This window comes from Enoplosus armatus, chromosome 23, assembly GCF_043641665.1.
Source record: "Enoplosus armatus isolate fEnoArm2 chromosome 23, fEnoArm2.hap1, whole genome shotgun sequence".
Lineage (NCBI taxonomy): Eukaryota > Metazoa > Chordata > Actinopteri > Centrarchiformes > Enoplosidae > Enoplosus > Enoplosus armatus.
In genome coordinates, this window is record NC_092202.1 from 4,919,579 (window position 1) to 4,942,280 (window position 22,702).

Below are 22,702 nucleotides of genomic sequence, written 5' to 3' on the forward strand. Positions count from 1 at the left end.
TGTTTTCCTGAGAATGCAACTGAGGCTTCAACAGCTCAAGTCTCAAATCTTCAAATCTCCTGAAGATGACACATCACAAGGCCAGACCGAAGGAGAGTCTGAAGGCCATCTCCACAGGAATCTCTGCCACCGAGTCATGGAAACAGACATAGAACTCCTGAGGGACGGGCTCCAGCAACATCCGTCTGAGTGAAGGAAAAATTAGTTTAGTTAGAGATAAAAATCACAGAATGTATTTATCATATCACATATTTATCACATATTGTATTGGAATTTAAAAATGACGTTCTACACTACAACTGGGTGAAGCTGAAAGACCTTGAGTCTTTGACCAGAGAAATGAAGCTGATAACGGGGACCAGCTACAGAGAAAGGCTGACCCTCGCTCTCTCATGATCCTTTTCTTCAAATCCCTATTTTAACCCCCGCTGCTCTGACCTTCCTGCTCTTTGGCTCTCTTTGCGTAGCCTCTCCAAGACAAATCCAAAGTACCAACAGTCAATTAAATATTTTTGACTGACAGCTTTCCTTCCCTCTCCTTCAGCTAAAGCCCTGTACAATGCTGCCTATTCATTCCTGTCATAACACAGCAGACTGACAGAATTACTGCTACTCTCAAACATTTGGTCCCACTCTCAGAGGAAACACAGATAATAGGGGCTGCATGTAGATCAAAGTCATCCTTTTATTAAGAAAGAAATATTCTTTACTAGCTATATCCTGTTTTTTGCTGCTACAATGTCAAATGTCACTGAAGACAACACACAATGAACATGATTAAAATAGAAAGCAGAAATGACAAAAGATTAAAAGAAATAAATCTCTCATCAAAGGGGAAGCTGACGTACCCTATAACCCAGTAAGTCATGGTGGGAGCTGGTTTCCTCTGGTCGGTCCAGTTCTCAGGTTTGCACTGGAACAGAACCCCGTGTTCTTTTACTGGACCCAGACCCCAACCACCGCGCTGAGGCCGGTCTGCAGCCCTGCGACCCTGCAGGACAGAAAACCACACCAACAATCACTAGGAATGGAAGAAAAATGTGGGGGGAGGGGTGAAGGACAAAAAGGTTTTTTAACAACATGCAGAACAGAGTTAGTTGAGAAAGAATCAAACAAATAAATCAATCGATAAAAAGCTGTTTTGAAAAGGTGAGTTTTAAAAGAGAGTAGATTAGTCATTCGTGCAGCAGCCCTGGCAGAAAAGGTTCCTTTGTGTTTGAGTCCATAACCAGCAAATAATGAGAAGGGAAACATCGGAGGAACTCGTTAATCAATATTAATAAATCAGTTGCATCATTGTTCTACAGTCTTTTTCCAATTCTTTACCTAAAAATATGAGAACAGAAATAAAAACCTCAGTCAGGCAAATTGTAGTATCTCTTCCTCGTTAGTATAGTGGACAGTATCTCCGCCTGTCACGCGGAAGACCGGGGTTCGATTCCCCGACGGGGAGAATATCTTTTTCCCGCCCAGGAGCAACCTTGCCATTAACCTCAATTATAATTTCACATTTTGTGTATTATGGATGTTTTATACTTTTATATTTGCACTCTTTCCTCCTTTGTACAGTTCTTATCTTAAAGCCCTTGCTATGATGGCAAACTAACACAACTTAATCATGCTATTGCAATGTTGTGGTTTTAGTTTTAACCTCATTTCATCTACACGCAAAGGGTTTGAACTGTCTAGTTAGGTGAGATATGGTCTGATATTGAGACTATATATATATTAATAACAGTGTAACTGCGTCCCACCCTGGCTGGCAGGCTCTGCTGAAACGCCGCCCGTATGGAGAGGCAGCAGTGGTGGAAGTTGCGGATGAGCTGTGGGTGAATGGAGCCGCTGAGCTGAGCGACCTCTCTGTGAGTGGGAGCGATGAAGATCCCCTGAACAGTTTCCATCAGGACGTAGTGGAACAAGGTGTTCTCTGCACCCGAGGTTAGTCTGTCACAAACACAGGACAGGGAGAAGCTTTTTACCTTTTGGCAAATTTTAGCCAACATAAGTTATAATGCAATTACACTGAAAGAAACAGATTATTTCCCATCACCCACTTCATGGTGTTATACATCTCCTCTGTCTCTCTTTCAGTCAGGGTCTTCTTCAGGGTACCCAGGTAGAACGGGTTTGGGTGCTTCATCCTGGAAATCTGATGTCAAAGCAAAAATCAGAACATAACAATACATTACATTATAATCTAATATAAAGCAATTCTGACCTGTAGACCAAAAAATACATTTTTACTCCAGCCCCTGAAACAACAAGTCAACAGTAGTGTGTGTTTTAGGCTGCTCTTTAGTGATGAAAATATTGGCTAACAAAGCAAAGAGCATAAAACAATAACATGCAACTCTTTGACTGCACAATCAATTACATTTTTGTTTTATTTTTAACAAAAATAAATGTTAAAAATAAATGTTTTTTTTACATGACACACAGGAAAGACACATGTAAAAGGCTACATGTGCCACACTGTTTTCATTCTAGTAAACGAGGGTTCATGAGAAAATAGTGGTGACCAGCGACATCCCTGGTTCGTGTCCAGTCTGGGCCCTTTGTTTCATTTCAGTCCCCATCTCACTGCCCTCATTTTCTGTCGTCTCTTCACTTTTGGACATCAGCAAAACAAAATGTGAAATTACCTATCTTGCGATGTGAAATCCTTAAAAAAAAAACTCCTGGATTTGCATCAAAAGTCTAATCGCTTGTTCCTTGTCATGGCTGCACCAAATTACAGTGAAATCTGTTGTCAGGTTTTATGCCTGCTAACTAACAGGAAAAACAAAGAAACGACCAAATGGGAACAAACATAAGTTCCTTGACACACTTAAAATACCTTGAAGAGGCCTACGCTGCCACCACTCCCATCAGACCCTCCAGACCCCAGCGAGTCCCGTCGCCCCCCCAGCTTCCTCCCTGAGTCCGGGGTGGAATGTGGACTGAGGCCTGGAGCCATTGATGAACCAGACCCTGACCCAGCATCCATCTGCCCCTCACTCCCGCTGTCCGACAGGCTCCTCTGGGGGCTGGACCTCCGGGCCTTCTCCCCAAACAGGCTGCGGCCTCTGGACCCTGTGGAGGAGCCTTTAACTGCCCCGGCTAGCTTGCTGAAGACAGGGGAGGATGAGGCCAGGCCGTCCAGGCGGTCGCGGGCCGTGGCGGCAGGGAGGAACCAGTCGGCACAGGACAGGCAGGGAGCAGGTGGAGCGTTCAGACGCTCCTCAATACCTGCCTCCAACGCCTCCAGCTGCAGCAGGGTGGCCTTCACCTGAACGCAAGAGAGTTTCAGTTCATATTGTAGCGATCAACTACAAGACGAATGACACAGGAAGCAGTTTTTGTTCATGTAGATGAGCAATATGTATGTGCAATATGTTAGGCATTTACATTAAAGTTCAACAAGCTTCACCTGATCTACATAAACACAATCAGGTCCTGGAGAGCCCAAAGCTGGTGAAGCACAGCCACCTGCTTCCAACAGCACACACTGCATGAAGTGCCTCTGGGGTGGAGAGGTAAAGAAATACAAGCAGAGACAAAATCATTTGTACGATAAAAATAAATATCACAATGAGAAGGATGTACAGATGTGGGGATGAGGTGAAGACAGACTGACAGAAGAATACCACAGGGGAACGAGAGGATAGACATGAGGGATAAAATCCCTCTACAGCTTGATTGTACTGCTTCAAGTGTAACTTTTGAGAACACACTGTAAGAAACAGACTGATTGATGTCTAAAAAAACTAACACTTTACAACAAAGATGAAAACAACCTTCTTACCAGCCCCACTATGAGGAGGAAGTGTCGTCCATGAGGCTGGCTGTAGCCTGGCGCTGTGCTGCTGCTGCCGTTAGCTCTCTGCTGGGGAAACACCTCCCTCCAGATGACCAGCTGACCCACCCGCTGTTCAGACGCCAGCGGCAGCAGACAGTAGTGCTGGCAGTACAGGCACACATCCAGCAGGTCCTCTTTGGGCAAATGGTTGGCAATCAGGTAGGACTGGAAGGTGAGTTTGTGGACGATTTAGTAAACAAGTGTTGAGGACTTGGAGCCAGCATTTTGAGAGAAAATGAATGTTGTAGAACTAAATCAAATCTCTGTAGTGAGCGCAAAAAGCCCTTTTCTGATCTTATTGGTAATTAACTAAATGAAAACTAAAAACTGGACCCATTACTATTTTCTATATAAAACAAATCTTTCCAGAAGATAAGACCTCATTTCTCTGCAGGAAGGTACCCAATACAGGGTGAGTTTCTTCTTCCCCTCTGCAGTCAACCTGACGAACTTACATTGACCCCCCCCCCGAACACAAACACTACTTATACGTTATATTAATCATCACCCCTGTCCCCCCTGCGTTACATTAACGCACCCACCCCCTACTGGACACTTTACCTGGACACTTTACTTTATTCTGGTCACTGCACTGTTGTTATTTATCTTATCTTATTTTTATTCTTATTCTTATTTTAGCTTTTATATTCTACTTATTTGTTATCAAAACAATAGCACCTTCAGACCACAGCAAATTCCTTGTAATGTATGTTACTTGGCAATAAACAGTTTCTGATTCTGAAACAAATAAAGCCCTTTTGAAAAGGTGAGTTTTTTCCAGCAGCCCTAGCAGAAAAAGGTTCCTTTGTGTTTGAGTCTAGATCTTGGAACAATGAGAAGGGAAACATCAAAGGATCTCATTAATGAATATCAATAAATAAATTTCCTACAGTCCTAATATAGTTTGTCTTCCTTCTAGAGGATATAAAAGTCTCAGTTACACCTAGAACATTATCTCTTCCTCGTTAGTATAGTGGACAGTATCTCCGCCTGTCACGCGGAAGACCGGGGTTCGATTCCCCGACGGGGAGTTTACTTTTATACTTACTTTTTTATTTTTACAAAGAAGGACATTTTTGACATTGTGTATATTGTTCATCTGTTCATTGATATGTTATAATCACATTCTTTCCTAGTTTATACTGAAACTACTGCACAACAACTTCTCAGTATAAATAGTTAAGTAAGTAAGTAAATAAGTTCTATCTTATCTTAAAACCCTTGCTATGATGGCAAACCAACAGAAGAACAATGGATCATAATATACTTCCATTCTTATATAAAAATACCTTTATACCACAGTCTGCTGCTCGCTGTCCTCCTCCCCCCTTTACCCTTCAGTTAATATTTTAACGGTGTGATTAGGTTGATGATTTGCCACTGGGCCACAGAACAGGCTCATCATGTTATCTCATGTGAAAGGTCATCTTCTGTACACAGTGACGGTTAGCTGGGTCTTCTATTGTTGCCATTAAAGGATAGCTGTCTAGATGGTAGGGTACTAACACCAGGGGAGGATATAAATACATTAAGGCCGCTGGCACTGGGGCGTGTGTGTGTGTGTGTGTGTGTGTGTGTGTGTGTGTTTGTTAGGACACTTACTTTGTAGAACAAACAGGAGCCAAGAATTACATACAGACGCCTCAGGCCAAAAAAGTCCTCAGACTGTTAAAGAAATAAAGACAAATATAAATTTACAAGAAAGTTAACAAAGATAAGACAAACAAATTGCAGGACGCTGATAGTGGCACAAGATGAAAAACAAAAGTACTGACATTGTTTAAATTCCCAAACATATCTCGTGTAGACTGTAAAAATGCAGATGAGACATTACTCAAATGCTGGTCATCTGTCTTATTTTAGGAGTAAAACTTGATCGCAATGAACAGAAGAAGAAAGCACACTTAACTATGCTTGGTGTGATGATTTGAAAACTCGAGGCTAATAACCATCAATGTCGCTTAACTACTACGTGCATCAATAATCCCTCTCTCTCACTTTGTCTCAGATGTTTTCTGTCCTCAAGTGCACCTTCATGTAATCAGCTAACACCACACGTACAAAAGACAAACCCGACCCCATTAGCTTCTCATTAAAAATACACAACACACACAGAAACAAGCCTCTAAAAATAGTCTAACCTTCTCCTCTCCCTGGCTGAGGCCTGAAGACAGATGGCTTCTCAGCTAACATGTGTGTTCACCCAAATACTGAGCAGCAGGATAAGGGATCATAACACAACATGAGCCACTGACATAATGCTTTAGCCTACACCACTTATTTGTAATTGGCTATTTTGTTAAGACACTTCAGGGCTGAGAGGAGACGTTCTTTAAGCACAGGAAAGAATTTCAGAAGCAGCGTCTGTGAATATAACTTCAAATGTTCATCCCTAACAGGTGGCACACATTCAGAAATACTTTATGCTTGCAAGATAGCAGTATTGGTGTGGTTTAGGTCATTTGTTTGATGTAAAAGTGTGTAACTGATTTCATATTTTCACAATTTCTCACCATTTCTCCAAAATCGGAAGACTCAAAATCAGACAGAACAGTATCTACCTCCATCTGCGGGCAGAAGAAATCAAATATAAGCTTCAGAGCATTAAATTATTAGCAGAATCAGGTTTATTGTCAAGTAGTTATACATACAGGGGATATGCCTTGGTATTTTTTAAGTCAAGAATTTTTTATTTCTCTGTGGACACTAGAGGGCACCACAGCTGCATTTGTGACAACATTGGCACATTCACAGCAACCCTTTGATGTACAAACAGCTGTTACGCTGTATTAACTCCTGCTCCAAGACTAAATCAGATCCATAAATAATATTCTTGTCTCCTCACACACACACACACACAGAAATGCACCTTGATTTCTGGAGGCAGCGTGAGCCATCGGACCGCCGGCAGTCCGTCGAGGAAAAGGGTCCCTGAGACGTCGGGTGGCGGGGCTGAGGAGCCGTCCCTCAAGCGAGACGGCTGGATGAGCTGCTGGAAGAACAGGCAGAAGAAATGGTCCAACCTGGGAGCGTGGTCCGCCTTACTGAAGGCACTGTGGATGACACAACGAAGATGACTAATGAGTGTCAAGATAACACATTAATTCATAGAAATACAGAGGAATGATTACATTTCAAGAAAAAATAAGATATTTGAGAGCAAAGAAAAGGGGGCTAAGAGAGTGAGACAATGAAGACTTTGTGTAAAATCCAGCTGGTGTTTTGAATTGGTGAAACACACTATTTTTTATTTCAGTACATTTTGCATTAAGCATTAAAAAATGACAGACGGAAAGTTTCAACCAGCTCTCTCAGCAGGACCACAGTAAAGCTAAGACCGACAAACCTGTCTAAGGAGCCGTACATCACTTTTAGTGTCCGGACTACGTCTCCCACCACCGTCTGCAGATACAGCAGTGGAACCCTGGAGGGAAACGGAAAAATGTCAGGCCTGGATAAACTTCAGCTTCAGCAGATCTACTGATTATCAAATATTTGGACTAACAGCCAGGAGCCATGAAGGAAAAACATTGTATAAGTTATTGTTTTGTCTACACGTGGGTGTTCCTCAAGAATCAACCTGCGAACCTTTAAGCATGAATGAGATTATTTCTTGACTGAGATGATGATTGAAAAGGTGGCTAATATGACTCATCTCATGAACCGTTTTACAACCACCAGGATTCATCCTGCCAACAAAGGACAAAAAGAAGCACATGTGCACGTTGAAATTGAGAAAAAACGGTTCAATTGTTTTTACAGATCGTGCTCTTAAATATGTTTCCTCTTCTCCAAAAATAGTTTATTTCTCAAGAACACGTCATGCTCAGAAAATGTATTACCACACCAGCATCAGCAACAGCCTGAACATTCGCTGTGTGCATCTTTTACGCCCGCCATATTGAATAGACACTTGCCCTGTAATATCTATCGATTTCTCAGCTGGCAACTAAGTGTAATAATCTGTGTGTGTGTGTGTTTGTGGCTGCCTTCCTCTACCTCTCAGCAGGAAGACCGACGACCAACAGGTTGTTGCTTTCCTTCCAGTAGCCCACGTGCACCAGATGTTTCCCGAGCAGGAGAGAAGAGCTAAGGGGGAGAAGATGAAGATGGTGAAATGAGTAATGAAACATGGATTAACAACAGAATGCCAAAATGAACAAATTGTCCAACAGCATCTATGTTGTTTCTGTTATTGTTTTTACTTTGGCAGTATTTAAGTATTGTTTGTCCCCTGCACACCTGACTGTCACAGAAAGTGGTTTGCTCATTGTTCCTTATATGTTTCTCTTTAATAACAGCCTGTTTCCACCAGAGGTACTCTGGGAATACCTGCATTTCAACTGTCTAAATGTAATTCTTTGGCCATGCCTGTCAAAATCATGGGAAAGTAGTCATACATTTGCTCCTGGTTTCTCTGACCCTTACCCCTGATAACGGACACCAGGTTACTAATTTACATGATGTTACCTGGTTAAAAACAATAACCTACGTCCCTGGGTGGGCTCGAACCACCAACCTTTCGGTTAACAGCCGAACGCGCTAACCGATTGCGCCACAGAGACTTGTGGCGTGGCCTTCCTATTCAAGCCAAACCCACCTGCCCTTGCTTTTTATTTTGAGAAGACAAACTGTTGGAATCAAACACGTCAACAAATGACAGAACAGAAAAAGAGGATGGCGGGGTTAACATAAATACAATGTTAAATTCTTAACATCCAGCCAGTTCGAAGCAAAGCTGGTTGGTTAAACATAAAATGTGGATTAAAATCTATTTTATTTTACAGATTGGTGATTAAAAACTCTACATGTACAAAAAAGAGTTGCATTACTATTTTCTCCATGCTGCTTCCCTCTACCTGATTATCTGCCCTCCTGTGACATTCTCCAGCATGTCACACAGCGTGAGGAAGATCCCCCTCACTCCTTTCAGCTGGCCGGAAGCTTCAGACACCGGGTACTGGTACAAGATCTCCTCCTGCAGACACAAACACATAAACACACAGTGTCTTTTGGAATCTGTGTCTTGAAAATTATACATGCAACAGAAAGAACAAACTCTGGTTAACCTATCAACAGAAAAATGTCACATAAAAATGTGAAATATCTGTTGTTGGATGCGACAGACTCCTCTGAATTATGGATAGGGAAGAAAATTGAATAGATGAACCACTGGATGTTTATTCTGTCACCTCACCAATGATAGTTTGGTTTCAGTTTTACTGTCAAACCCATTCTCACTTTGGAACAAAGAAATGTTACTTTTAAGATGAACATTACTGAAATGTTTGACTTTCCAGAATAAACAAAAGCAGATTCATGAAATACAGAAATTCGACTGAAGCTCAGAGAAACTCTCATCTGCGCTTTGGGAAATGGCTGAGAACACATTTTCAAATAGTTTACAAGACCAAATGTGACGGGGGAAAAAAACCTTCATACAAACTACAAAGCTGAGACGAGAGAGTGCTCTGGTAAGATGCAGTGTATTGTTTGTGATGTTAGTATTCATTCCAGCATGCTGGCAACTTTGAAGGCTACAGGGCGGATAAGAGCTGAGCTGCTGAGAGGATCAGTGGACGGAGTGGTGGGTGAGGGGATAAAAACCTTGAATGAACGAGCCCTTACAGCCTTGGCAACCAGAACAAAGAAACTAGAACAGCCAACACAGTTACGCGCTTGTGTTGCATGTTGTTTGTACATACAAGCAAATGAAAATGCTCATGTCACAAAATCATCATACAGCTAAAACTCAAAAATACCACAGCTGAACCTCTCCAATTCCTGCTACCCTGCAATCACAGGACTAAAAAATCAAAGTCAGAGTTTAGCATTCTTGCACTGCACTGTCATTTAGAAAATCAACTGCTGGCTGATGTGGCTCCAGACAACCCTCTCCACTGCCCCATAGCTCATGAAATCTGGCTTTCAGACACAAAAAGGAACTGCAGAACCATGAACTACAACCATAAAGACAACATCAACCTGCCAATAGTCATCCACGGGGAAAATGTGATTACAGTGTAGGAGATGTCGGTCAGCAAATGAGTAGTTTGCTTCTCAGAGCAAGAAAACACACACTTTGGGATTAGCACTTCACTACAAGCTGATTGTGTCCTACCTTATGGGATATAAAACACTGTGCATAGATCCAAATAAAAAAGGAAATATGTTGTTTTGTTTAAAGACTGTTGCACTTCAGTTAAAGGGACGTGTGGATTCACCCTGGAGAGAATGAAGTTAACAGCATTAAAATGACAGATAATTTATTGAGAGCCCCTCAACTTCTCCCGTCTCTCTCCCCTTTCTTTCTGGTTTCTGTTAGTGGCACCCGCAGGTGTTGGAATCCGTCCAGAGTAGTAGTTTTCTGTACGAGTCTGACTCAGAATTCAGGGAAAACTTTCCCCTCCTGGACTTGGGATTTCCTATACACTTAACACTCAGTTATCAGAATACACCTCTGTATTGGAGTGTGATCAAGTTTGATGTTTTAAACCTAATTTTATAGGTCTGATCAGACCACAAAGACATGATCAGGTTTCCCCAAGACCCATTATCTTTCCAAAGGGATGGAAAAATAAGTGGCCATCGAGGGTCTAGATACATAGACATATTGCCACTGATTTTGTGACCAACTAATTCTACCACACTGCTGTCCCAATCACACTTGCTCCTGGTTTCTCTAACCCTTTACCTGTGATCATGGACACAAGGTTACTAATTTACATGATATTACCTGGTTAAAAACAATAATCATCGTCCCTGGGTGGGCTTGAACCACCAACCTTTCGGTTAACAGCCAAACGCGCTAACCAATTGCGCCACAGAGACTGTGTAAAATAGGCCTACTTGTTCAAGCCTGAATGTGCTTTTTACTTCAAAAGGACAGGCTGACAAAAGTGGAAGCTTACTTATAGAATCTAACAGGGTGCTCTTTTTGATGTTAAGTTTCAATTGTGACTTAACTTTGAATTTAATTATTTTGGACAAAAGGACATACAGCTACTGAAGATGTTTCCTATTCACTCTCTAAATGTAATTCTTTGGCTATGCCTGTCAAAATCATGGGAAAGTAGTCATACATTTGCTCCTGGTTTCTCTGACCCTTACCCCTGATCATGGACACCAGGTTACTAATTTACATGATGTTACCTGGTTAAAAACAATAATCAACGTCCCTGGGTGGGCTCGAACCACCAACCTTTCGGTTAACAGCCGAACGCGCTAACCGATTGCGCCACAGAGACTGGTCAATACAAAAGGGGGCGTGGCCTACATACTCAAGCCACACCCACTTGCATTTGCTTTTTAATTTGAAAAGACAGGCTGACATTTGGAAAAAGTGGAAGCTGACTTATGCAGACTTGTAGAATCTAACATGGTGCAGTTCTTTTTGGTGTTAAGTTTCAATTTCAATTGTACTCTGACTTTGAATGTCACGGCTACTTTTGCTCCCGGTTTCTCTAATCCTCAAACCTGATCAACTAGTTTATTCATTTACATGAAGTTGCCTGGTTATTTAAGCACAACACGTCCCTGGGTGGGCTCGAACCCCCTACCTTTCGGTTGATAATGCTGATAACACTGCTTCCTAAATTCATATGTTGATCAATATATTCTGTTGTTGTTTGGAAAAGGTGGAAGCTGACTTACGGTGTGTACTTTATTTATTATTTAGGATACAAGGACATATTGCTACTGATGATGTGTCCTACTCATTCTGCCACAGTGTTGTCACTGTCACGCTTTTGCTCCTGGTTTCTCTGACCCTTGCCTGTGACCATGGACACCAGGTTACTAATTTACATGATGTTACCTGGTTAAAAACAACAATCAACGTCCCTGGATGGGCTCGAACCACCAACCTTTCGGTTAACAGCCGAAGTTTTAAGTGTTGTATTTCTCAAGTCAACATAGCTGTCACTTTATGATATGTCAAGTGCCTAATTAGCAGAATGGGGCTTAAGATACAATGGAAACGCAGAAAGCAATGTGCTAAATCTAACGGGGTGCAGTTCTTTTTGGTGTAGAGTTTCAGTTTCAATTGTTCTCTGATTTTGATTATTTTGGGAAGAAAGACATACAGCTACTGAAGATGTGTCCTATTTATTCTGCCACAGTGCTGTCACAGTGTTACTTTTGCTTGTGATTTCTCTAACCCTTACCCCTGATCATGGAAACTACTTAATTCATTTACGTGAAGTTGTTGTCTGGTTATTTAAGCACAACACGTCCCTGGGTGGGCTCGAACCCCCAACCTTTCGGATGATATTGCTGATTACGCTGCTTCCTAAATTCATATATTTAGCAATATATTTTGTTATTGACTTATGATGTGTACTTTATTTTTTATTTAGGATACAAGGACATACTGCCACTGATGATGTGTCATTCTGCCACAGTGATGTCACGCTTTTGCTCCTGGTTTCTCTGACCCTTGCCTGTGACCATGGACACCAGGCTACTAATTTACATGGTGTTACCTGGTTAAAAACAACCACCGTCCCTGGGTGGGCTCGAACCACCAACCTTTCGGTTAACAGCCGAACGCGCTAACCGATTGCGCCACAGAGACTGGCGGACAGAGGGGAGATGTGGAGACAGAGAAAGCAATATGCTAAAGGATCGTCATGGTTTGTGGTGTTATTTGTCATTAATTATTTCTGTGTTAAAATGTGAATGCAGTAAAGAAAACTTACCTCCTCCTGCGGTGACGCAGAGTCCAGTTTAAGTGAGAGATACATGACAATATGCGGGATGTGTCCTATGGACATCTGAAGTTCGGCTGTGTCCTCCCCCCACAGCAGACGCACCAGCTGGCTGACTGGCGGAGAGGCCTTCGTCTTACGGACAGATGAAGTGTCGCTAGCACTGCTGCCGTCCACCAGAGCCACCGTCTCTAAGGTCAGCCTCACCTGGGGGGAGGTGGCAGGGGGAGAGAAGAAAAGTAAGAGAGGAAAAGGTGGCGAGAAATGAAGAATGGGGCAAGTTGTAGGAAGGAGAATAATTTAAAAAAGAGGAGGATTTGAAAACCACACTTATGTTGTTATAATATCATTGCAGCAGCCTCGCTACCAGTCCCTCTCAGAGTTTTCATTCATTTCTAAAAATAAGCCACTACGGCTCCACATGTTTATACTTGGCAAGATATTCTAATGGTGCTCATGTGTCTGTTTTAGGAAAATAGAGGTGTGCACGTGTGCCGGGTTTCCAAAGGGGAGAAAAACTTGCACATTCATTCAGGAAAAGGCTGAAAAGTGAATAGCAGGATGGCAACTGTCAGAGAGAAAGTGACACCGACATTCAGACCTAACCGCAGCATAACAAATAGCAGGAATCTGTCTGTTATTTTGTGTGTGTGCTTGTCTGAGGGTGTTTAACTAAATTAAAACCAGACCTCTGCAACCCAAAGAAACAGTGGCAAGACAACAGACGGCCTATCTTTTCTCGTTCATGCAGTTTTTTCTTTTTTTTTTTACTTTCCATATCCCAGTACTCAATTTTACACGGCCTTTCACAAAAAGTCACAGTGGAAACAGAAAAACAGAGCTGCATGGAAATCAAACAAGCACACACATGGAAACACATGCAGTCAAGATGCACAAAAGGATGAGAAACTGCAGCTCGGTGGTGTCTTTGTTAAAACAATCTGTTAAACTTACATTCACGTCTTTATACACAGTCTATATCTAGTAGAGGCTGTGTAGGCCTCACAAATTTAGATACTATACATCATTAATACCCCAAAATGTCATGTATATATAAATATATACTGGTATTCTGTGTACATATGCATATATATATATATATATATATATATATATATATATATAAACTACATTCAAAGCATTATATAGTTTAAACTTGTACGTAATCGATGGAAACACCAATCCAATTCGGGAAATTCTTTAACAACGAAAGTACAGAAGGTGCAGGTCATAGACACGCTATGGTGGCATACCTGTTCACAGATTGTGTTGATTCTGGGCTGAAACCTGTCAGCACTAGAAAGGCCGTCTATGAAGCTAAACTTAAGTTAATTCAAGAAAATCAGAACTAGATTCCAGATGTGAGAAAGAGCAGCTGCATCCTGAAGGTTAAAATAATGAGTTTAACATCTCTGGTTGAAATCACTGGTCAGGGAGAATTGTAGAGTAAGTGTCCTAACAGATAAACAATTTTAATTTTATTGATATTTGCAAGCAAAGTGAGATGTTTGATGCGAGCAACACAACCATTGTACACAAATGGCTAAATTATGGCTACGGTGTGTGAAATGTCATGAGATGACTTTTGTTGTTTTTATGACACTGTGGTAGCTTCGGCTATCTTCTACGCTGTGGTCTGCTGGGGGGGGGCAGCACGGACAGGGACAGGAGGAGGCTCAATAGACTGATTAGGCGAGACGGCTCTGTTCTGGGCTGCCCACTGGACTCCATTGAGGAGGTGGGGGAGAGGAGGATGTTAGCCAAGCTGACATCCATCATGGACAACACCTCTCACCCCCTGCACGAGACTGTGGGGGCCCTGAGCAGCTCCTTTAGCAGCAGACTGTTACACCCACGGTGTAAGAAGGAGCGCTACCGCAGGTCGTTCATTCCTACGGCTATAAGACTGTTTAACAGCACATAAATCTGCACAATTTGTACATACTTTATATTTTTCCGTGTATATATTTATTTTTGTCTCCCATCGTTTTTATATCTGTATTTATTATTTGTATATTGTTTTTTCTTTTTGAAAAAAATACTTCTAATTCTTATTGACACAGTGCTGTCTGCTGTGTGTTTCTGCACCTTTCTGTCTTTGCTGCTGTGACGTGTAAATTTCCCCACTTAGATTAAGTCTAAGTCTAAGTCTTGTTGTGATTTGGCGCTATATAAATAAAATTGAATAGAAATTGAATTAATTTGAACAAACAACCATAGTTGGGTTCTACTACTGAATGAACCAACTGCTGCCAAAACTACAGTCGTAAATATTCTCACAAGACACACCCAAGGACAAAAAATTAAAGAAGTAACAAGTGACCTGGACAATCCTGTAGAAGCTCAGCTAGGCCCTTTCCTGTAGTTATTGAAATATGAAGTTGTGGCTAAAGGCATAGTTCATCGTCAAACACTACAACTGTAAAGCAATATTGATGCAGGTTTTATTTCTTGGAGGAATAATGCTGTGTAACCCGGATGCAAGGGGAATACAGTAGGTCTGAGGTGTTTTCCCTTACTGAGACTTTTAGTGAAAAAGCAAAAAGGCAGGAAGAACAGTGGAGGTTCTGCTGGGATTTGACCTCAAACCACCAGGGATCTTGCAGATCAAGTTATAAGTTTTAACCACTACATCTTAACTGGACATGCCCCAACAACATTTTGGTGTTTGACTGTAACACAGACTGTGAAATATGCTTTATGACAGCTTTGTTTTACACACATAGTATTTGGAACGGGTGATCCAAGGCATTGCAACTAACCTAAGACAGCCATTTAGTATGCTCAGAGAATTATAGTATTGTATTGTGGTCATTATTTTCAAAAACGTCTTTTTTTCTGATTCCTAGATCCCATGGTGCCTACCAAATATGTTTTTTTTTTAAAAGATCATATTCCCTGGGCAAAAATGTCGAAACTGTATTTTTCTAATCCAACGATCACTCCCAGAACTCTCCAAGGCCTGTCAGCACTAACCACAGGCCACCCGCCTCTCCAGCAGGCGCCTGCATCTGGGCTGCGAGCCATTTTAGCCAATTTTAAGGGTATTATTAAAGAAGAGCCGAGTAGTGGTGGAGCACCATGTGATGTACCTTTCAATCGGTGACTCTGACTGGTTCACTCAGTCCTGGAAGCGAGAGGTAAAAATTGTGAAATGAATTTAAAGCTATCGTATCCTCAATTGTTTAGGATTCACAAAGGATGCAAGAAATGGCTTTGATTGGATTGAGCTGAGGGCGTCAAACTCAGACATGAAGAATGGAAGAAAACTTTCAAATAGGCAAACCCTACATTTGGGAAATCACTGGGTAAAGAGGCTGAGTGGGCTAACTGCAGCATTTTCTCTCATCATAAATAATAAGGATGTGGTTAGAGTGGAGTGTGCTCTCACTGGAATTCCAGTCTGTTGATGTCAGTCATTTAGCACTGGACACACACATACATACACTCATGCACACACATGTGGGAGTTAACTGAAGCTTGTTAAGCTGTAAAGGTTAGCATAAAAAGCATGGTGGACTGACTTTAATACTAATATTTGCTCCTCCAAACATAATAAGTACTGTCTACGTTCCATCTGGGAGGGCTGGCGCAAAGAAAAACACATAAGCAGGCACATACTCACACAAAACAATCATTCTGTCTGCAATATAACTCTATTTCAAGTTTTTTTGAGAGTCATCGTGGTGCCTGAGGAACCTTGTATTTTTCCAAAAAATCTCCCTCGCTCTTTCCCTACAATGTAATTTAGTTTCTGACAACATCTTTTAATCAGCTGAGCTTTCAATCCCACAACAGCTTCCTGTGGCACCGAATAAGAGTCACACCGCAGTCCCGTCTATCCGCCGTGTTCGCCATCAACCCGTACACACTCTGTCATTTGCAAATTCCTACTTTTCTGATGGTCTGCTTTTTGGTGAAAATGCACGACTGAGGCACAGACTATGGATTTTTTAGCTACCGATCAAAGGATAATTTCTCAGTAATTGAAGGTTTTCTAATGTTAAATGGCGCTGACTTCTGCTTTCTATTCACATTTTAGCAGCTTAGAAGAACCAATGCATTTCAAAGTAATTTAATGTCTATATTTACTGTCAAAGTTTCTGACAAGATTTTGAAGAACTAAGTGCTACCTTAGAGATTTGGAAGGTCAACCCCATACAGGAAAGGGTACTAGCTGAGATACTGTATGGCAACACAGATCATGACAACCAGTGGCTATTACTACTAACCATAAAGAAAACTACAAAACTGTGTGCACACAAATTGTTACTAAGCACACACTAACCTGTGCTGGTCCCGGGATACAGGACAGAACCCTCTCGATGTTTTCCGAGGTCACGTCCACATCGTCCACTGCTACAAGCACATCACCTGAACATAGAGACATTTATCAGTGGCAGACCTGAGTCACAAAGTAAACACAAAGTCCAAAAGCAATGCTAACAAATAATGCTAATTGTGTATATTTGTCCAGCCTACAGTCCCACGTAAAAACAGGTTATACACACACCTTAGGACTAAGAAATATATTAGAATTAAAAAACAAGGGAGGAAGTGGTACATGGATCTGACAGTAATGAAACACAAAGCAGATTCTTTTGAGCAGGTAAGCATAATTCTGTCCGGGAGAAAGGGAATGAATTCCACCAAAAATCAAGGCACACTGACACAATAACAAAGGCTTTTCAACTCTGTCCTGTCCAACATGCCAAACTGTTACTGACTGATCCACCGTCTAGCAGTATTCATGGTAAACTTTTGACCTGTGTTTGGTCAGTAATTAAATATTGATGGGGCTAATATGGTCAGTAAGAACACAACTTAGAATAATTTGATTGCTTGTATGAATTGTGATGTGCTTCAGCCCTAGGCTGTGCAGTATATAGTAAAAACCAGTAAAGAGTTTCACCTGCTTGTGTGCAGGGAGCCTCACCATTATCCCAGTAACAGAGCTATTTCAGGTATTTAACCACTCTAATTGTTTAAGCATGTAGCTGCGCTGCATAAAAGCTTCTCTAAACAGTAACTCATGTGGGTAGTCATTTGTGGTGAAGCACAACTGGCGTTCCTCTGCCTGCTAGTAAAAACTGTCCGATCATTAGCCCAGATAGAAGAAAATCACTTCAAACAGACAGATTACCATTCAGAGTTTCATTCACTCTACGAATCTGTGCTGAAAGTTTCACTAGGACTGAATATAGTTCCTGCTCAGAGTTGGCCATGAGAAGTAGCTATTAAATGTGCTACACACTTTTAACAAGAACGTTGTGGTTTTACAACACAGAGATGAAAACTGAAACAATGATAATGATTAGTATTACTTTACTGTTGTTACTATGGATTCAAAGGCCTGAATGAGCTTGTCTATATCTAGACAATATGATGCAGAATAAAAAAATAAAATAGCCTCACTCCCAAAGCTAGGCCAGTTCTTGCAGTATATTCCATCAGAATAATAACAAACCTATCTAGGTACCTTTACAAATCATAGTTCATCTACTTTAATGACATGGCTACCATTTGCTGACTTGATTAGGTGTCGTACATTACGCTCATTATTTAGGCTTTGAGGTCTTTTTCTTGAGAAATCCATGTGTGTGACTTTGACTATGTTGTAATAATTGTGGCCCGTGCTTTGGCAGTGCGTTTGTGTGGTGTGGAAATGAATGAGTCAGTGCTAGTTCATGACTCAGATAGCTGTTATTTAAATCATAACTGCTGCATAGCTGCATTTTCCCTGTCCTGAGTGTGATTGGTTCATTTTCAGGATGGAGAGAAAGCCTGCAAAAAGTCTGTCACCAAAAGTTAAAAAGTAAACTTTTTAACAGGTTAGAATAGCTCTGAACCTCTCCTGAACACTAGAGGGGATGGATCATACCTTGTTAAGAAGATTGATAATTGCTGCTATCCCTTAATGAGAAACCAACATTATACAGTAACTTGTACACGACCTTGTAAGGAATAGCCATGTATTTTAAGTTTAACTGATTACTATGTGCCTTTGTAACACTGTGCAGATGTTGAGATGACCACTAGACACAAATAAAATTATGATAATATTTTGTAGTTTTGTATAATGTTAATAACAGCTAACTGCATTATAGTCTTACCAATTAGGATTTGGCCACATTTGATGGCCGGGCTGTTGGGTATTAATCCATGAACAGTCAGTCTTTCCTCCTGTCTGACCACTGCAGGGTCTCCCTGTCCTCTGCTCCAGGAGGGGCGATGCACCACCCCCAGCAGTGCTTCCAGCAGGCCACCACTGTCAGTGAGAGGCGTTGACAAACCTCCAAGACGTTTAGGGTTGAGGTAGACACACACTTCCTTCAGCTGCTGCTGCTGAACCGTCACACCCTGCCTTTGACCTGGCTGGTTCTTCAGGATGGACGCTGGAGCTGATGATAAGGTCGAGTTGTCTTTACCCCCATCCTTCCCTCCTCCTCTGCGCTGAGATGGCCGGCGTTTTCTCCTCAGGATCCTGGCTAGCCTTTTAAGTGTGGGCTCACCTTTCGTCCGTGAACCGCATCTCTGCTTCTTTTTTTGCTCTGTGATGATCTCTGCCTCCTTTTCGCTAAAGCGTACATGATTAGTGGACACACCTTGATTAGCGGTGGCTTGGGCCAAAGCAGCCTCCTCTTCGCCCTCACTCAGCTCCAGGTAGAAAAGCTCGCCATTCTTCTGGATGTCATCCAGCCATTCTGGTTCCAAGTCACTGAGAAAAAACAAACAGAGCATTGAAAGATACCTAGTATGAAAGTGGTATGACACTGGGAAGGGAGGGTGCAGTAGTAGAGACGAGAAATGTCCTGATATTAATATGATGACACATGACATGATATAATTTGAGATTTTGGTTATACTGTTGTGATAGAGCTATACTGAAGTTAAATGACAATTTTGTTTAATTTATTTGGCTGTTTATCCTGAGTGAAATGTACAAAAAAAGCCTGCACTTTATTGCCATCATATCCACGATACTAATTATTTCTGTCCTGAAAGGAATGAAACATTATCCGTGCACAGTTTCAGTACTTAGGCAGTTGTTGTGCCCAACTTGTTTCCAGATTAGAGATACTGAGTCAAAAAAAATTTTTTTTTCTTTTTTAAATTTACTTTTATCTGTTATTGGCCATGTATATATTGTAATGAACTAACAAAAAACCTAAACTAAAAACTACAATATGTACAAATCGTGTGCTTGACCAAAAGGGTAGGAGTGAAAATACAATGTTTTTCCTTTTGGTTTCTCTCCTTTTAAACCTGCTTTGAAGAACCTGTGGTAGGCAGCTTCAACATGATATCCATAAATTTACTGAGGATGGCAAGAAGCATATAATTATTTATGAAGGTTCACCTCCCAAATTGAAAACACTCCCCAAAGCTATGAAAAGCACAAGGGAGGAGAGATGGAAACTGAGTGGATAGGGAGACACTCACTCTTTGGCAAAGCTGGCCTGACATTTACAAGCACTTATATTCACAAAACAAATATTTTTGTGTAAATAAATTATCCAGGACAGCCACGTACAGCAGCATAGTTTTATATCTGCGATGTAAACCATCAAAATGACTGTTGAAGTATAAAGTTACAGCATCTCCTCCTCACAAACAGTGACAACTTTTCTGTGGACTAGCTTGTTCAACTAGACTCATCTCATCGTCTTAAGCAGCTTCAGATGGTCTCACATTGTCATTTGCAAGTTCAGACGGTTTGTTTGTTTGGTTCTAGTCTCGGAGTCAAACTATCTTCTTACTCAGAGTAGTCGGAGCTGTTGAAACTCGATGCAGATTCACGGTCACTATCGTTGTCGTGCTCGGCACCATCTTCTTCCGCGTGACCGCTTGAAGGAGTTTTTTCGGAACACTGGCGGGAATTTGCGAAGGCCATTTTGTTGTAAGTCGTTTTACTTCCCCGCGCAATCACGAAATGCGTCTTTAAAAGCTCAACTTTTGGAAAAACTAACGCTGATATTCTATCGCCATGTTGTAAGCGTTGACGCGCGCCCCGGTGTAGTCACGTGACGCGAATGCGCCCACTCTGATTGGCAGGCGGTGTAGTTGCCCCTGACAACGCAGAAGCTTTCTGAGCAGTGGTCTTTGCTTTGTGGCATGAGCCAGGTAGGAAGGAGCGACCGTGTACCGGTTTACTTGGCAGCACGAGCCTCTCATCCCTTTCAATAATGCAGTACCCACGCAGACAGCACCACGTGCCTGCTCATAGTATATTTACCGGAAAATTCAGTTCAGTTTAAACCTATAGAAATAAAACGCTGGGGATGACACGCAACATTTTCTTAAAATACCACGCTGCAAAAATATTACTAAATAAGATTGTTATCGAACCATGCTGATGTCGCTTCAATCCAGCGTCTGACTGCCACGACAATGAAAAGACCGCAGAGGAATGTTGGAATTGAGGATGTAATGACAATTGTGAATTTTAGATTCACACATGCAAATTTGAGCTTTCATTTTGTTGCTCCCACATCTCCACCACCCTGCAGACTTGCACGAGTTTTTTAAATCCCCTCCGGTATTTAGAAGACTTCTGGGAAAGTGCCTCTGGCCAAACAAAAGCACACAACTTCAGGTTCGTAAAAAAAAAAATGAAGATACAAGCTTATCCTTGGATAAAGGCTTTACTGACCTGTAAAGGAGAACGCTGCGAATAGAGTCGAAGTCCTCCAAATTTTTAGAGAATGAACCTCCATCTATAGAAATGTTAAACATCATTTGCGTGTCATGTTTTCGCCGGGACGAGTGCGGCCAACAACGCTGCGTTAACTTAAAACTGTCCAGTTAATGGAGATGCAATTTGAACTCCATCAGGCCCAAAAGAAACGCTATAAAAAAAAAACTTGTTTGTCCTCAGCCACCAACAAGATCAAAATTAATTCCTTTCCTCTGACCCGTATGAAGTTTCTGACCGCATGAACACCACCATGCAGGCTGAACTGCGTCTCCAAGACCAGAACTGATCCTCCTCCAGTTTCTCACGTCAATCACTGACACGGGGGAGTGGACGGTTCAACACCAATACTATTCAAAGGGAGAATAAAACCCATTGGTGCTTTTTTTGAAAAGAAAAAAAGAAAGAAGGGGTTTGAGTGTTTCTCCAGGCCAGCACAGCGGAATTTGTCCCAGCGGTCTTCTTGGCAGGTGGAGTAAAACCCGCCTACACTGGGCTACCAACAAAACGCTCAGCAGACAAGCCCACTTTTCTACTTCAATAAAAAGAGCGTAGTATTCAAGGCTGCAGAGGGAAATAAAGTTACTTCACCACGCGTATCCTTGGCAATAATCCCAACAACAAATCACGCACTTGTATTGCCTGTGATGGAAGAAACGCTACAGTCATTTAGTTTAGTAAACGTAGCAATAAACTTTGACTTATATTACGGGTTGTTTCCATGCCAGGCTGCTGTCACAATGTAATTTCCATCATTTTTACATGATAATGTCCTGGAAAGTCCAAGCATCTAAAACGTTATTGTACAAGCTAAATAGTGACTACATCTGTAAGATTAATGTTACTGGGACATTTATTTGAAATGTCGTTTAGCAACTGTGTTAAATCGCACAAAAGTAACGTGTCAGTATGTACATAAGTGAAATCAGAAAATGTACTCAAAGTATTAAAAGTAAAATGACTCACTCAAAGCACAATACTACTTTCAGGGAGTTCAATTATTACTATACATTAGTCGATTAATATTACTGATTTATTAACATGTAAGACACATCATTATGTTTTAGCTGGTCAAAGGGTAGTTCATTTTAGCTACTTTGGGTATTTTATTCCATTAAATTCACCTTATTTTATAAGCCCATCAGATGTTTTGTAGATAAAACCATAATCTGTTAAGTAGCTAGTAGCTATAGCAAATAATACAAATAAAATAAACGGAGTGGAGTGAAATACACACTATGCCCCCCTGAAATACAATGAAGTACAAGTTTAAATACAGTGCATTTAAAGTAATATAGTATAGATTCATCAGGTCCCTAAAGTAATTAAGTAAATATACTGCTTCCTTATCAGCGTTGGACAAAATCAGTTAACTTTTTGTAAGTCTCCTTATCTTCTAGATCTAATAAACCCGATCCAAGCTAGGTTTAGTATGTCATTAATTTTAAACACTATTGCACT

At 41.3% G+C, this 22,702-nt stretch overlaps 1 protein-coding gene and 6 non-coding genes across 7 annotated transcripts; 2 read left to right on the top strand and 5 right to left on the bottom strand.

Moving 5' to 3' along the window:
- Nucleotides 1–73: 73 nt before the first annotated feature.
- intu (inturned planar cell polarity protein) lies at nucleotides 74–20,440 on the bottom strand. Its single transcript, XM_070929707.1, has 17 exons — nucleotides 20,307–20,440; nucleotides 18,660–19,264; nucleotides 16,835–16,920; nucleotides 12,538–12,753; nucleotides 8,698–8,816; nucleotides 7,838–7,927; nucleotides 7,185–7,262; nucleotides 6,708–6,891; nucleotides 6,352–6,405; nucleotides 5,441–5,503; nucleotides 3,785–4,003; nucleotides 3,410–3,502; nucleotides 2,837–3,268; nucleotides 2,055–2,149; nucleotides 1,755–1,944; nucleotides 849–991; nucleotides 74–185 (listed from the first exon to the last, which is right to left on the bottom strand). The coding sequence occupies exons 1-17, from the start codon at nucleotides 20,438–20,440 to the stop codon at nucleotides 74–76; spliced, it is 2,913 nt and encodes a 970-aa protein (XP_070785808.1).
- Nucleotides 1,382–1,453, top strand: trnad-guc (transfer RNA aspartic acid (anticodon GUC)). The gene has a single exon. It is a non-coding gene; the product is annotated as a tRNA-Asp (tRNA).
- trnad-guc (transfer RNA aspartic acid (anticodon GUC)) lies at nucleotides 4,798–4,869 on the top strand. Its single transcript has one exon. It is a non-coding gene; the product is annotated as a tRNA-Asp (tRNA).
- On the bottom strand, nucleotides 8,330–8,403 carry trnan-guu (transfer RNA asparagine (anticodon GUU)). The gene has a single exon. It is a non-coding gene; the product is annotated as a tRNA-Asn (tRNA).
- Nucleotides 10,596–10,669, bottom strand: trnan-guu (transfer RNA asparagine (anticodon GUU)). Its single transcript has one exon. It is a non-coding gene; the product is annotated as a tRNA-Asn (tRNA).
- Nucleotides 11,012–11,085, bottom strand: trnan-guu (transfer RNA asparagine (anticodon GUU)). Its single transcript has one exon. It is a non-coding gene; the product is annotated as a tRNA-Asn (tRNA).
- trnan-guu (transfer RNA asparagine (anticodon GUU)) lies at nucleotides 12,340–12,413 on the bottom strand. Its single transcript has one exon. It is a non-coding gene; the product is annotated as a tRNA-Asn (tRNA).
- Nucleotides 20,441–22,702: the final 2,262 nt, after the last annotated feature.

What these genes read in the sequence shown, in the direction of transcription:
- intu (XM_070929707.1), bottom strand. Translation starts at nt 20,440, where the DNA reads ATGGCCTTCGCAAATTCCCGCCAGTGTTCCGAAAAAACTCCTTCAAGC. An exon ending in AACAGCTCCGACTACTCTGA is followed by an intron (nt 19,265 to 20,306) that starts GTAAGAAGATAG and finishes GTTTTTTCTCAG; the next exon opens with TGACTTGGAACCAGAATGGC. An exon ending in ATGTACGGCTCCTTAGACAG is followed by an intron (nt 6,892 to 7,184) that starts GTTTGTCGGTCT and finishes TGTCATCCACAG; the next exon opens with TGCCTTCAGTAAGGCGGACC.